This window comes from Magallana gigas, chromosome 9, assembly GCF_963853765.1.
Source record: "Magallana gigas chromosome 9, xbMagGiga1.1, whole genome shotgun sequence".
In the NCBI taxonomy this organism is placed as follows: Eukaryota; Metazoa; Mollusca; class Bivalvia; order Ostreida; family Ostreidae; genus Magallana; species Magallana gigas.
In genome coordinates this window covers 25020647-25038240 of record NC_088861.1, presented here as the reverse complement: position 1 = coordinate 25038240, position 17594 = coordinate 25020647, and the positions used below count along the sequence as shown (strand labels likewise).

Sequence of the window (17594 nt, the reverse complement as noted above, 5' to 3'; positions counted from 1 at the left end):
TTGTTTCAAATAAAATTGTTACTTTAAAGGGGCATGGTCACGATTTTGGTAAAAAAATTATTCTTCCGATTATCAACCATGCAGGAAGGCATTCTTAATAAGCAACCGAAATTTGAGTGTAATTCATTGAATTATAAGCAAGTTACAGAGCTTGATATTCTTTGCTATGTAAACAAAGCATTTGTTTACATTTTGAATGTTAAAGCGAAAATTCCACTTTTAGATCTAATATGAATGTGTTAAACGTTAGGAACTGTTAATAAATGCTTAAAATAAATAAAAGGATAGACAAATTAGGTTTTAAAAGACTTTTTTACTGGTATATTGAACCTATGTAAACAAAAACAGGACACGAGCCTTGTTTATAGGACAGAGAATTGTCAGCCCTGTATCTTGCTTTTAACTCCACGAATGACTCTCAAATTTCATTTGATCATTAGAAATGCATTTCTAAAGCACTGTTAATAATAAAAACCTTAAAATAGAATTTGACCCAAATCGTGACCATGCCCCTTTAACAAAAATTGCCAACTTTAGTCCAAAAAAGTTCACATAGGAATACATACAGCTTTACACAGATTTTTTTTACTCAGTATTTCTATTTAATATTATCATAATGCACAATTCAAAACTATTTTTGATGCAATTATTTTACCTTTAAGGCTAAATAAAAATATAGGCTAAAAACCGATGTCGACCTGGCAAAATTGCATTTTAGGTGCAGAAAGGTCAAAATAAATATGCCGTTACTCAAAGAAATAAATTTCTTCGTACATCAAAATATTTTGTGATTTTGTGATCTGCAAGTAATTTTTATATGCTACTCATAGATAATTATAAAAGCAAGAGTTCACGTTAAGTTATTTCTCATAACATCTTATTAAATGTTTATGTAATTTATCCGAGAACACAGATATAAAATGATTAATACATTTAATATACCACTGAATAAAACAAAAAGGGCCGGAATCTCCTTTTCCATTAGCCTCTTTAAAAAAATTGCCACAGTAAATTCAAAATAAAGGAAATTTTTTGACAGCCAATATCATTGTTCTATCCAATTATACACTTACAGAGTAAATACATAATTTGTAGAAGTAACAAATTAGAGTTATGTCTCTTGCATTTGTAATAAATGAAAAAAGCCAACAGTTTCCATAATACATATATTTTATTACCATATTACATGCATAGATCTATAAGACATAAACAAAAGTGTCATTGATTAGGTAAATGTATTGTAGAGCGTATTTAGTTTTAAAGAAGCTTTCATTGCCATTAGGGCTTTAAATACTCAGATCGAGTCACATATAGGTACATGATATATGGACAGGTGGTCTGATTTTCCTGAACCATCTTTTACAAATTGTTATTATTATCACATAATCAGATAAATGTGGCAAGTTATTAGACTTGTAGCTTTTTTGCTGTATATCCACAAAACTTAGAAAACAAGAGGACAATAGATAACAATGGACTGAGTGGAGCCTAGCGGTGTCTACTTGGTGATACCGATCACTCCACAAGCCAATCGTCCGCCAGCATTTCCGGTCGACTTACTGAGTTCATGACCACCTTTTCCAAGATCATCAACATCGGCATGAATCTAAAAACAAAAATATATATTTATGGGTTTAATGAACAAAATTAGACTCTGGAGATAATTTAAATAACATGTTCTGAATCAACAACAGAAGCCCTTCTCAACTTTCAATGCAGCATTCTTTCTTGAATAGTGCGAAAATACACACTTTTCATGCACACTCTTGAGAACGAATTGATTTTAATTTACATAATGATATGTTACACACATTTAAATTTTGCATGTGTAAATGTGTAGTTGTCCAATAACGAACAGTATTAATACTTCAACCATATATCTTCCAAGATACAATTACCAACATACTGTAAACGTATTATATATGGTGTGTACGATATTTGGTGGTAAGTAGTTTTTACACAAAAGTTGGCGTGGGTTTGAATTAACGCATTCCTGAATGTGACTATTTTTATACGTATGTGCATGACATTTAGCAATGTACTTGATTTAGCGGAAGCCGCATTCTGCCAAAAGCGCTAAATAAAATACACAGCCAAATGTATTACGTTTACAGTAACATCTGCACGTTCTTAGTAGTTGTCTAAAAAAGAACATAGTAGTATATGTACTTCAACAAAAGTTCTATCAATCATGGACTGATTAGAATCAACAACCAATGCATCATCGCAACCCACGGCCAGTCTCGCATACACTTTCTGAGCGTATGCGAGACTGGCCTTGGGTTTCCAATGGTGCAACCACAGGGACTTCGTATATCCGCTCTACACTCTATGACATATATAAATAATACACAAGGGAAGAATCGAAACTAGAACACGATTTGTAAACAATGTCAAAAAACAACTTACTTGACAAAAGTTACGCACATCCTCCCACACAATGTTGCAAATGTTGTCAAAAAACCCGTTCACATTGACATATTTCTAATAAACTCGGTAAAAAGTGTTTTATCCCATTAAAACAGCTGTCTGCTGAGAGAGAGAGAGAGAGGGAAGAGAGAGAGACAGACAGACAGACAGACAGACGAACAGACAGAGAGCGGCAGAGGCTGACAGAGAGACGGACAGAAACAGAGAGATAGAGTGGGGCGAACCACGCCCTGTTGCAGTTAAATTTAAAAATTCAAAATTCAATCCTAAAGGAGTAAAAATTGCAATACCTTCAAAATGTAAATTGCATGTTATTTTACAATTATTATGAACACAACTTCGAGTTTAAAACCAGACCATCCACTTACCTCTGTAGGGACTTAATTTAACCTCCATCTTTATGTACACCCAGGTAGACAGGGTTTTATATATTGAACGAGACAGACGAGGATTACAATGCTTAACAATCACAAATCACTTGCACACCTGTAAAATGCTATTGTTTCCAAGACAACTTGCAGGTAGATGTCAAGAAATCGATGATGCCCGGCCAGCGTCTGTGAGCCACCTGCAGGCTCTGTGGAAATATCATTAGGGATTAGGGATACATAAGTACTAGCAAATCGCCATTAATCTCTCACTTTTATTTTACATTTTCGGTTAGTACATGTTCTTGTCACCAAAGGAAAAATGACTGTATGCAAACGTAGCGCTATTTAGTGAGGATAACGTTTGTAACATGAAATTTGTAGGCGAACTTTGCTTTGTAGTATATCTTATAATTTTAATACTGCGCAAACATGAATTCAAAAATCGGATCATTATTACATGTATATATATCTATATTATCGAATGCTAATGCTATATTATTTAATACAGTATTTACGTTTTCCAGTGTCTGAATTGTCTGTGATAACACTACGAATCGATTTTGTAATGTACAGTTCAATAACTTCAAATGACTTAATTATTACCATGATTTTGGCTACCCGGTACATTGACACCCACGAATAAAAATTGTTCCATGGCACATTGTTGTGAATATAATAACTCAAGTAAATAAATGGAAAATTTGATTAGAATGAAATCACATTCGATTTTCAAATTCGTTGATATTAAACAATATCTTATATAAGGAATAAGGGATCATGCTTTCTTCACAGTAGATTATACTGTGAAGAAAGCGGGGTTTGCATAATAAACAAACATTTAAATACTTAATCATGCAACTGCCAAAAATCATATAAATCCTTGTATAAGTAACAAGGAATCATTCTTTGAATATTATGAGATGATAATTTCGGTCGGGACGTGATCAAATCTATCGTTAAGCCCTTCGAGCTTTATTGGATTTGATAACGCCCCGACCGAAATTATTTTATATCTAGTGAAAAAATGCATGATCTCTTATTCCTTATATAAGATATTGTTTAATATCAATGAATTTGAAAATCGAATGATTTCATTCTAATCAAATTTTCCATTTATTGAGTTATTATATTCACGGCAATGTGTCGTGGAATAATTTTTATTCGTGGGTGTCAATGTTAGCGGGAAGCCAAAATTGTCCTGGTTCGTGGAGACGTAATTTCCTTGTTAGCTGGTTCTATTTTGTAAATAAATATTAAACATATGCTAACATATATAAGATCGCGGAGATGTAAATTCGTGGGCAAGGGTTACCCACGAAAGTCTCGAACATTGGTCCCCCACGAAAAAAGATGATTCCATATATTTATACTACTATATTAAAATGATACGCTCGAATTTTTTAGCTTTAATACCGATAAATCGGAAGAGTACTGTCTTTTGTTTTATATATATTAAACATCGTTGGTATTTGAAAATTACCCATTTGTTTTTATTTTTTCTCAATCAAGTTTCATTAATTAATAATCACCGAAAATTCCTCAAAAAATTCCGGAAATCATCTGATTTTTTTGGATTTTACAATCTTGCGCATGCGCATTACATTCACGCTAAATCACGGGAGGCTCTTTATTTTATGTTTCCACAATATCACATTTGCCTGGATAAACTTGGAAACGATAAAACAAATGTGTGCTAATTTTCATTACTGGTTACAAATAGAAAGGGGTAAAAGTCAGGACTAATTTCTAGCCATATATGATATCATATGCAATGTCAACCATGGTCAACCTGTGCACGCACGGGTCAAAGTCTAGTAGAATCTAATTTTTGTTTTGCTCAAAGATACTGTGACCGCGTAGATTTTACGGTGTTAGGGATTTCGTCTGGAACTGCATCCGCCGTTTGCAGTACGAACGGAGTGAGGGAATGTTGGAGAGGGGGTGCAAGTATTTAAGAAATAAACAACGTTATTTAGTGAACATGGCGTTATGAATAGCAATTGCTCTGTTGGCATATTGCATGATGCGCGCTAGCGCATCATGGAAAATATGCCAGCAGAGCAGTTGCTATTCATAACGCCATGTTCACTAAATAATCGTTGTTTATTACTTATATTTGCATTTTACCACTCGCAAATACCCTGTATTAGCCTAGACCTTGACATTTAGCTATTACATCAAAAGTAAACATTCAGACTGTAATGTATCTTTTTAATTCACATAGATTTGTTAACAGAGTCAATGATATGTTATAACAGTAATTCCTTTAAAATGTTATCAAAAACATGTTTTAATATTACATGTAAATACGTCAATTTTAATCGAGTTGGAGAAAAACACATGATGTATCGTATAGTGGTTTAAATCTATAACGTCATGGAAAAGTATATACCTTTATGACGTCATAGTATACTGACAGAGCAATTGCGATTATAGAGAAATAATTGCAGCTCCTCCGTATGGGCTTACAGTGGGAAAGAACAATGGAAATGCAAATATTTAAGAAATAAACAACGTTATTTAGTGAACATGGCGTTATGAATAGCAACTGCTCTGTTGGCATATTCCATGATGCGCGCTAGCGCATCATGGAAAATATGCCAGCAGAGCAGTTGCTATTCATAACGCCATGTTCACTAAATAATCATTGTTTATTACTTATATTTGCATTTTACCATTCGCAAATACCACGGATTAGCCTAGACCTTGACATTTAGCTATTACATCAAAAGTTAACATTCAGACTGTAATGTATCTTTTTAATTCACATAGATTTTTTAACTGAATCAATGATTTGTTATAACAGTAATTCCTTTAAAATGTTATCAAAAACATGTTTTAATATTACATGTAAATACGTCAATTTAAATGGAGTTGGAGAAAAACACATGATGTATCGTAAAGTGGTTTAAATCTATAACGTCATGGAAAAGTTTATATAAGGTTACACCTTTATGACGTCATAGTATACTGACAGAGCAATTGCGATTATAGAGAAATAGTTGCAGCTCCTCCGTATGGGCTTACAGTGGGAAAGAACAATGGAAATGCAAATATAAGGTTGTGGCGCGCTGTAGGCCGTAAGGTAAAACGAAGGGTAGGTTTGCCGTATTCCCGAAGGTCCACCAGTATACAGTTCCAGAGAAATAAACAGGCAATTGATGCAGGATTCCACATTTATTGGACGAGACTCAACGATGGCAACTTTATAACAATTAAACAGACAGACATGTTACAAACAAATCGGATATGGCCAGTAGTGGCCTCCGGAATCAAGACTCTAGGTGAGTCGGACGTGGCCGAGGCTGGCCGCCGTATTCCAGACTGCCGATTGACAGTTGTACATAACTATATATAAGAATCTAAACAATGAGAATAAATTGACATGTGATGACATTAGTAAGCTGAGTGAAAGGTTCACAGATATAAAATAATTAAATAAACTCAATTAGTCTTTGATGTCCAAGAAATGAAAAACTGATAATTGCACAATGTTGTTTTAAGAGATTAACAGTCCTTGAGACGTGGCACCCTGTCTCTTTAAAATCACATTAAGAGTCCGAAAAGTGTCGATCACTAAATAAATAAGTAACTTTGTAAGAAATAAACTGTGAGAAAATATTACGAAACAGATGTTGAATTTTAAAAGTAAAGTCCAAAATAAAATTATAATTGATCAGTGAAATTTGCACGGTGATAATACATTAGATGTAAAACATCACTATTTTAATTTAACTGATATATATCAAATTAAAGAAAACTATAAATATGATTTATAGATAACCCTCTTATTCTTCGGCAATGGAACAATGTCTTAATTAAGGCGGTATATGTAGCGGCATTTTGATATCTTTTAACTTCTAAATAAATTTGTAATTCTGGCATATGTGCAGATCTAGGTGGAATATGAGGTGAGGAGCATACATTTTTTTTTTTTTTTGTATTTGGTTTTTTTTTATTTTTTATTATTTTTTTTTTTTAGGTGAGGAGCATTCATGGTGAATAAATTTTTATGAAATAATTATTTTTCGTGTATATTGATTTTAAAAAAAAACCCTTAGATTACATGTAGAAAGAAACTGATTGTATTCACACAAGTTAATTATAATTGAACGGCCAGGAACTCTACCCCCCCCCCCCTCCCCCCAATTCATCGAAAACAATTCCCGTACACGCGCCCCTACTTTTATAAGCTACATATTATCTGCGTAAATTCCGCAAAACAGCGTTTTATAGACATATTATGAATAATTACTTTTAAAAACAAAGGTATAAATAAGTGTGATTTGTTCTATATGCACCCACCTGCTTGTCTTTAAATACGAATAAAAATAGAACAGATAAATTTGCATACCTTTAATCGCTTCGTCCGTGCACATTCAATGTGCAATGTTGTGGTTAAAGAGACTTTAAAAAAAATGGCCGACAACAAAATGACAGGAAGTATCAACATGGATTTAATGTGTGAGGTTCATGATGACTGTGAGTTGTTACCACTCTACTGTATGGACTGTGATTGTCCTCTGTGTGGCGACTGTGTCACTCGTGATCACGTGGGGCATAAAGTCCGGAAAGTGTCAGAGGTGGTTGAAACTCAACTTCGCCAATTGAAGGAATCTATTGGCAACGAACACTCGGTTTTACATTTACAGAATTTACTTTGTAAATCAAAAATCAGACAAAAACAACTCGCAGAACACAGAGAGAACCTTCTCCGAAATGTTGTGGACAGAGAGGAGGAAATAATCGAGAAAGTGAAACTATGGAGAGAGAAAATGACAGAAAAGATTATTTCTCTTACAGACAACGAGGAGAAAATGCTCGGAAAAGATACAACTCTTGCTTCTGCATTACTGACATGTAAAGAGAGAGATTTGGACATAGATCGTGAGAGTATCAAAATCATCATTTTGAACTGTGGATTAAGGAACCTTCTAAATAAAGACACCAGTGTTCGTTGTTTTGATTTCCAGATAGGAGTGGCAAACGATGATTTGCTCAGTTTATTTGGAGAATTAATCGATGAAACAGAAGAATTGTCGTCGGATATCGTTCGGTGTGAAGAAGACAAAGAGGAAGAAGACGAAAAAGAAGAGGAAGAAGAATTTCATGACTCCGTGGATTTAAAGGTGCTAATGAAATTCACATTTGGCTCAGAATCAATTGATGACATCGTACCTTTACAAATTTCCAAAACTATTATATTGAGTAAAGGAACAGTGTATGCATGCGACTTAAGAAACGGCGATTTAAAAAATCGATCAATATTAACGGACGTGCATCAAATCGTCCTAATTCCATCTTGTGGTGATGTATTGGCATTGGTAAAAGATAACAAGTGCATTAAACGTATATCGAGTGGGAGTCTGGTGACATCTTATGTGAGTACAAAGCTTTCTAACGAAACGTATTTATGTGTAGGACCAGGAGGAGAGCAAGCGTATGCTTGTGTTGTACACAAATGTGTAGTAACCTCATACTGCAATGATTATAAAATATCTGTATTAGACCAATTTGGTAGGATTTTAAGGACATTTTCTGTGAAATTACTCAACGATCTACATTATCATCGGAGCTTTGTTACAGATGAAAAAAACGTTTTCGTCGTAACAGGCCCACGATTAGTTGCATTAGTTCATGGCAAGGGGGATACTAGTACTTTCACGACAACTAAAACTTACAATGGATCTGTTGGAACAAGTCCTTCGTCTGCGTTTATTTCAAAGGACATAGCAATTGACAACCGAGGTAATATCCTGGTGGCTGTCCCTGACGACAACGCCATTCACCTTCTGGACAAGTCATTGACCTTCCAGAAGCTTCTGATGACGGAGGAGGATGGTCTTCACAGACCGACATCAGTGGCACTGGACAGTCAGGAATTCCTGTATGTGGGATGTGAGAATGGACAGATACATGTCGTAAACTATCAGTATCTCCTCAACACAAACAGACAAGCACGACTGAAATTTCAAAAGCTTAGCTCTAAAGACAGTAGTCTGGACTTCCCTGGACATTTTTGCCCCAAAATATTTGACGAGATTTTGAAAAATCCAATTGCTGAAAATTGACAACATAATTGATGGATTCATTTTTGTGTGTTGAAACACATATATGGGCATATTCAATGTTAAGTGCTTAACAACGGTGTCAGAGGACAGAGGTCAGAAGACCTTTACACCTTCATACTATTTAATAAGATACCTTTTAAGACCCCCAATTTAGCATAACAAATCTGCATTACAGAAAGACCGAGTTTAGCGCGAAATTTATATCAACCCTAATTTCTTTCATATTTTGAATTCCTTTTCCAACCATTTTTATAACAATGGTTAACGACTGGCTCTATTGAAATATGACTATAAGTTTTAAACTATCTAGAGCCAAAGGCTCGTGTTTATGCCGTATGAAAGGTATTGAATAGTGCTATAAGAGTATCATCATCCACGAAATTTTGCAAAGCGTTATCGCACTGTGCTACAATTCACAATACATTTCGAACTGCCCTCATATTTTATACCAATTTATATTTTTTACCATATGAAAAATAGAAATCAGACACACAGGCGACCATTATACTGACAATGATTCGGTTTGTCATATTATTTTATATTTACATTCAGTGTATATTTCCTCTTATGTTTGCATTGGAAATCTGCGACGTTCAATTTTCTATCTTTACATTAAATGTATATTTCTCCTTACGTTTGCATTGGAAATCTGCCACGTTCAATTGTCTATGAATACATTTTGCTAATTCATGCGCCATGAGCACAAATACAAACGTTTTCACGTGTTTTGAGTATATGTTTTTATGGCTATTCCATGTATGTTTCATATCCCTGATTAAGAGCGCAAATAGTAACAATACTGCCGACATCCAAAAATAAGCATTCGATGCTTAAATGATTGTCAAATTGTTTTGTCATACGCAGAGTCTTATAAAATGAAAAACAAACTGGCAAAATTAATGCAATTTGCAAGCATTTGAGTTTCATTGTTACTTATCGCAAATCCCGCTGGTGTATACGTCATTTAATATACATCAGGAATGCGATGTACAAAAGGTTTTAACAATATCACTCACTGTAACCAACAGAATTTATATAAAACAATACCGTGGTTTAATATTTTTTGGTGGATATCAATATTCGTTTGTCATTGAAATTAAATTGTCAACGAAGTGCAATTTCTACTATTCAACAAATAGTATTGAATTGACTATTCATCACGAATAAAAGGTATTTTTGAATCTGTGATTTTCAAAAAAAATCACAGCATTTGATGCCAACAAATAGTAATAAAACCAAAGTTCTTCATATTGAAGCTAACAACTTCTCCACCATAATCTGTGAAAGAAAAATAGACTGAATAAAGACTAAACTAAACAAGGAATGTAGGACTGGTCTAGATTTTTTTTCTTCCACAGAATGAACAGTTTCTGGTTTTTATTTTACATAACACATGATAACTTTATTCAAGAAAAGACAGTACCTTGTATTTCTGTTGGGAAATTTAAATTTTATTCTTCAATTATTTGTAATAAACCAGTTTTAAAAGTACCTTTTCTTTTGTTTTTTATTGAATAGTTTCAGGTAAGCGAAAGGGTTACAAAGCTGTATTGTTACTGTATAACAATCATGTTCCTCCACTCCACTTCTAAGAAATAATTAAAAACAATTATCACTGATCGAGTGTGCTCAATTCAGTTGGCTCAATATCTTTTCATGAACTTTGCAATACCCGTTTAATTGGACTTTTTTTAGTGCATATAGGTGGAGGTCGACCACCAATTACCTTCTAAAGAAGCATACGGTGGAACGAACATGTTACTTTTGCCGTCACATAACGGAAGAACGTGAATACCATATATAAAACATATTTAATCGAAGTTCTGATGTGATACGAGTTGATAAATGAACATGACTTATGGAGACGAAACAAGGATTTTTGAAGTAGAGAGATTATGCATATAATTAGGGTGGCTCGCTTCACCGTAAATATTTTTTGACAATTACTTGATTATGAAAGAAAGCTTGACACATAAGAATCATGTAAGTCAAATAAGTAAAACAATATGCAAATTTGAAAGAAAACATTTATGATTTTCAAAAATGTATTTAAGTAAACATTTAAAAGAAACTCATGCAAACTCGAACACGCGATCTGTGGTTTACAAGCTTTATGTCTCAACCATTGAGCTATTATGATAATTTATAAACCAAATCGATTGATAGTGACCAATTGACAAGACACTATATATCGTCATGTTGTGTCATTGTGTCTTTAAAATCATACTTGATGTACGTAGTTTGCTACCTTGACTACTTAATAATTCAGTATTTCTCTGATGTTTCATTCCGATTTCATTCAGGTTTATATCATTTTTTTTTCTAATTATTTCTATTTTGACATGGAATTAACAATGAATTGGTGTTTCGGCCTACCTGTTCTATGAGTTATAGATATTTTACGTTTTCATTTGTGCAAAACACACTATTATCTTTCTTCTTAAAGTCATAATGTTCCTTTATATATCACGAATTAACATTGTTCGATCTAAATTTTTCCGTTTATGTCTTTAGCTTTGATCAGGTATGATAAGGTACCGTCCGATATCAAACGAGGATTTAATCAGTATGCCGGTAACTTTTCACTGATATGGTGCACACATACACAGGAATGCATATTTTTCAATTTCCGTTGCTAACCAATATAAAGATTCAAAATGTCGACTGACATTAAATTGTATTTAATATATGATGTTCATAGTGTTTGTGAGTTATTACCCCTCTACTGTTTGGATTGGGTTGCCCTAAAATGGAGCGAGTTTGATCACAAACTACGTCGTAGTTCAACTAAAATGAGATCGAACTCACTTTAGTCTGACTAAAATGAAGCCGTTGTCCAGTCAATGGAGAGACTCTGGCCTGACTTTGGTCAGGTAGTTTAAAGATGGCGGTGGAATGCGAAACCTCCAAATTTTGCTTTTGTTAATCAGCACAACATGCAATATGTTAAAATGTAGCTCACAGACATGTGCTTTAATGTATTGTCTTTCCTTTTTCATGATCAAATGAACAATAAAACAACAATAACAATTAACAACTTTCTCTTTTTTAACTTTAACCAGACTTCGACCAATGTGCGTTCAAACAGAGACATAGGTGAGACTGTCACGTGGGGCATGAAGTCATTAACGTATTTGATATGGTCGAAATTCAAGTACGACAACTATAGAAATATTCAAAACAACTACTAAATGCTGTACAACAAAACATCCACGAGAATCAAAATGTTATTGCAGAATGGAAAGAAGCAAGAACATCGAACACGTGCTCTCAGACGGATATAAATTTAAAAATGTGACAACGAGGAACAGCATAATCACAACGTCAAAGTTATGTCAAAATTGAGTGAGGCGAATGACGAGCTGAACAAGGACAAAATAGCAGAGGCCAAGCGAAAAGATAGCCAAACGTTTGGACCTTGTTAAACAGCGCCAGAAACTCATTCATTTGGCGGATTCATCACAGGCGGGGTGGAGGGCGGTCGATGAATATGTCAAAAATCCGTTAGCGTCCGTTTTGGAAGATGAGACGGAAATTCAGGAAGCTCAGAATCGTACAGAGAGGAAAAATTAAAGAAGTGGGAGTAAAGAAACGTAGAGACCAAAGAAATAATGCGCGTGCCCTTGCACAAGACCCAATTTGTTTCAGAACAGGCCTACGCACACGCAAACATTGAAGAATATCAACACAGTCAGTAAAGGCAACGAGGTTTTGATTGCTAAAGGCTGTTTTGTGGCATGTTCTTTGACAATGAATGGTAGATGTATTGAACTTGATGGTCAGGAAGAAAGTTGTTTTGTTCTTATCTAGACCCACATTTAGTTTAAAAACAAATGCAAGCTAATATACATAAATAAAAAGCTCAGCAGCAGTGCCTTAGATATAGGGTTGCATTCTTTTAGGTTGGCTACAAATGCAAGTGTGGATGAAAGGTGTCTTATTTAGAGACACGGTAGGTGGAAGAGCGACAAAGCCAAAGATGGGTAAATAGTAGACTCGGTTGAAAAGCGTTTGCAAATTTCTTGGGCATTTTGTTTATGATTACAGTCAAAGCATTCTTTCTTTGTATTTTCTAAAGCGTACACAGCTGGTTGTATGTAAGGGATATATGTGTTGTAATTATTTGTTTATAATAAGTAAAGTAAATGCTTGCATTTTCCTGCGTTTCGTCTGTATAGCGTAAAATGTTGCATTCACGGTAGACATATTTAAGAAACTGTTATGGTCCAGTATTGATCAATAGAGGGAAAGGTAGTGTTAGAAATGTATTACGATTTAGTAGAGCAAATCACTTTCTAGCCGCCGATTGCATGAGCTCGATATATAGACCAAATTGATATTTTTAAAAGAAAATATTTCTTTGTTGGAGAAGTTGCTTTTCCTATGTAATTATGTAGGAAATATTATTATTTAAATTCATATGTAATATGTTAAGTCTGTCACATCCTTTCTGCGTCATTTAGCATTCATTTGGCAACAGATAAAGGTATCTTAGAGCTTTTCACGATTTTGCATCGTTTTTGTTTCTAGGTTTTCCTGGCTAGCTATGAAGTTATTATAAAAGGAGTGTGTGTTTTTTTTATGATGTTACTTTTTAACATTGAAAGGTGTTACATAAATTATCATAATGTGGACCATGATATTTCAGAAACCTCTGATAGTGGAGTTGATGACCTGTACATTACAACGTACTTACTAATGGATGCTGAAGGAAACCTGTATTTTGGGGGTAAGTAAATATTTTTCCATCGTGAATTATTAATAAAATCCGATTAAAAAGGCAGTTTTAGAAGCTTTTGAAATATGAAATACCGAATTCTTAAAACACTAGTTAACATAAAGATATTTCCTTAAAGTCTCGAATCATCGTGAAATTAAATAGCACAATTTCAGACTCTATCCTACAGGAAGCAAATTAATTTAACTACATGATTATTTTTTTTTACCAAGGGACTCAATGTTGTAGTGGTCACCTGAGTATGATACAAATCTTTAAGAACTTGAAAAAATGATATATTTGATGATGCTGTTAAACCCTTGTCATGTATTTTAAAACATTTTTTATAATGGGAAATCGAAGATATGTATCAGACTAATGGACAGCATACTCCGTAAAAAATTATTTCCAATGTAAAGCAACATAGAAATATGATGATATTCCATTAATTTTTAATTTCTGGTATTCGTAGATCTGGCGGTTGATTCGGAACAAGGGGAATGAGTGGTATATTTTTATAATTTAAAACACCTAATAAATAATAAAATGAATTCAACGGACTTATGTTTCGTACATCAAAAGGATCATAAATATACATTGACCGCATGTAAACATTGATCCCTTCGCTTTTATTTTCATTATTTGAGTTATTATTGACGTTAATATCTGCAAAAAACTGTTCAATTATTAAATTTGATTATTAAACTAACTACATTCTATTTAAAAAATTAGGTTGTGGGTATCATTATTGAAAAACAAAGTTTTTATTTGAAACCATTTGCTGTTATGCACCCACCTGCATGTTCTTCCTTTTTGGCACAGATAAAAGAGTGTAAATGTCGATTAATGAATACAAAAGGAAACATTATAGTGCCTTAAACCGGTTTCATTCACCCTCAATTTATTCATTGTGCAATGTTGTGTTCAATGTCACTTTAAACATGGCCGACTTCAATATAACACGAAATATTGGCATGGAATTAATGTGTGAGGTTCATGATCGCTGTGAGTTGTTACCACTCTACTGTATGGACTGTGATAGTCCTCTTTGTAGCTACTGCATCACTAGTAATCACGTGGGACATAAATTCCAAAATGTGTCCGAGGTGGTCGAAACTCAACTTCGCCAACTGGAGGAGTCTCTTGGCAACGAACATGCGGTTTTACATCTACAGAATTTACTTAGTGAGTCAGAAATCAGACAAAAGCAACTCGCAGAACACAGAGAGAACCTTCTCCGAAATGTTGTGGACAGAGAGGAGGAAATAATCGAGAAAGTGAAACTATGGAGAGAGAAAATGACAGAAAAGATTATTTCTCTTACAGACAACGAGGAGAAAATGCTCGAAAAAGATACGACTCTTGCTTCTGCATTACTCAAATGTAAAGAGAGAAATTTGGAAATAGATCGTGAGAGTATCAAAATCATCTCTTTGAACTGTGGATTAAGGAACCTTTTGAACAAAGATACTAGTGTTCATTGTTTTGAATTTCGAATAGGAACGACAAACGATGACTTGTTTAGTCTGTTTGGGAAATTAATCGATGAAACAGAAGAACTGTCGTCTGATATCTGTCAGTATGAAGAAGAAGAAGGAGAAGAAGAAGAAGATGAATTTCATGACTCATTGGATTTAAAGGTGTCAATGAAGTTTACATTTGCCTCACATTCAATTGATAACATTGTACCTTTACAAAATTCCAAAACTATTCTATTGAGTAAAGGAACAGTGTATGATTGTGATTTAAAAAACGGAGATTTAAAACATCGATCAGTATTAACGGACGTTCAACAAATCGTCCTGATTCGATCATGCGATGATGTTTTGTCATTAATGAAAGACGGAAAGTGCATTAAACGTATCTCGAGCGGTGGTTTGTTGACTACTTATGTGAGTACAAAGCGTTCAAACGAGGTATTTGAATGCGTAGGACCAGGAGGAGAACAAGTATACGCTTGTGTGGTTCACAGATTGTACGAAAACAGTTCTTGTATATTTTACAATGTATCTCTTTTAGATGATTTTGGTAGTATTTTAATGACTTTTGCTGTAAAATTAACATATGCTGGTTTACATTTTCGTCGGATTTTTGTAACCGACAAAAAAACCACTTTCGTTAAAATCGGCTACAGGTCAGTTAAATTAGTTTATGGCAACGAAGAAACTTTCTATACGGCCAAGACCTACCGCGGATCTGTGGGAACAAGCCCTTCGTATGCGTTTTATCCAACTGATGTTACAAAGGACCACTGTGGCAATATTCTAGTGGTCGTGCCTAACGACAACGCCGTTCATCTCCTGGACCAAAGCTTGACCTTCCAGAAGCTTCTGATGACGGAAGAGGATGGTCTCCACAGACCAACATCAGTGGCACTGGATGCTGAGGGATACCTGTATGTGGGGTGTGAGGATGGACGGATACATGTTATGAATTATCAGTACCTTCTCAACACTAACAGACTGACAAGGCTGAAAATTCAAAAGACAGTAGTTTGATAGCTGGAAAGCTGGAAAGTTTTGCCCAAAAATATTTTGAAAAATCATAATGTTGAAAACTGACAACATAATTGATGTAAACATTTAGTATTCTGAAACCAGGGATGGGGTAATGGTAATTTGTAATGGTAATTGAGTGTAATTAATTACAAATTTTGATGTAATTGGAAGTAATGTGTAATTGGCCACATTTTCAATTACATGTAATGGTAATTTAATTAATTACTTTCAAAAAAGGCATGTAATTCCAATTACTTTTCAATTACTTTCAATTACACACTGATGTACATATAGATATAAAGCTGTCCTCTACCCATTTTTCCCCACTCAATGGTACATTAGGTCAAGTTCAAAGAGTAGTTAAAAAGCATTGAACTATTATTATATATATCATTATGATACTGAATATTTCTCAAAATGGATTTTTTCAGTGATTCAATATTTAATGATAAGTTTCCAAAATTTAATTAATTACATGTATTTGATGATTTGTTTGATCTTTTTTTTCTTAAAAAATACTTATTTCCCTTCTTATTAGAATAATTAGTGTATTATCATTGAGTTAGTTTAAAACATCACTGTTTAATTTACAAACAAAATCAGTGTTATCGAAATTATATAAACTATCAAGTCATGCTTTGTAATTGATAGCCTAAAATACACAGAGCTAAAATGCATGGCTTCAAATGGGTTTAAGTTTTTGATGCCTAACATGTCCATAGGGTGTGTTGCCTTATTGCTAACATTTTGATAATTAGGTAAAGAACAACAGGTGTGAATTGTGTTTTGATAACAATTAAAGTCTGCCCTCTACCCGAGATTAACCTGTACTTTGGCATTGTATTTTCAAAGAAAAAAATAGTGTATAAAAATGCAAAGGAGAAAATTTTCATATAATAGTTTTGCATGCAAGAAATACTTCAGTTGACATGGTAGGTGTAGGTTAAGGGATATGACTTTTAAATGTTTATTGAATATCAGGGTGTATGGGACACCTCCATATGACTACCAGTACCTGCGTTTTAAAATAAAAATAAAAACCAAATTTATATTTTTCTTTCTAAAAATTGTAACTAATTATCAGAATAGTTAGCAAATTCTCAAACACTGAAATTATTTTGATTACGAGGAAATTTTATTCATATTATATATATACCTCCTTAAATGTTTATGTGTTGTATATAAATCATGGTTTTAGTAAATTTTGATGAAAATGTAATTTGTAATTTAATTAATTACATCTGCAAAGTAATTGTAATTTAATTAATTACAATTGAAAACTCTTGTAATGGTAATGGCAATTTAATTGAAGAATTTAGGCAAGCAATTGTAATTTAATTAATTACTTTCCATTGTAATTGACACCATCCCTGTCTGAAACTAAATACAATGTATGTGTGTGTGTGTGTGTGTGTGTGTGTGTGTGTGTGTGTGTGTGTGTGTGTGTGTATATATATATATATATATATATATATATATATATATATATATATATATATATATATAT

General features: G+C 33.6%; 2 protein-coding genes across 2 annotated transcripts in view; one reads left to right on the top strand and one right to left on the bottom strand.

The window, feature by feature from the left end:
- Positions 1 to 1152: 1152 nt before the first annotated feature.
- The window catches only part of LOC105327946 (superoxide dismutase [Cu-Zn]), a 37693-nt gene continuing 21251 nt past the window's right edge, over positions 1153 to 17594 (bottom strand). Inside the window, exon 4 of the mRNA XM_034479061.2 lies at positions 1153 to 1606. Coding sequence (XP_034334952.2) covers positions 1499 to 1606 — 108 coding nt within the window. The 3' untranslated portion in view covers positions 1153 to 1498. The remainder of the gene's footprint in view (positions 1607 to 17594) is intronic.
- On the top strand, positions 14541 to 17495 carry LOC136271834 (uncharacterized). The gene has a single exon (XM_066072376.1). The coding sequence runs from the start codon at positions 14564 to 14566 to the stop codon at positions 16085 to 16087; it is 1524 nt and encodes a 507-aa protein (XP_065928448.1). The 5' UTR covers positions 14541 to 14563; the 3' UTR covers positions 16088 to 17495.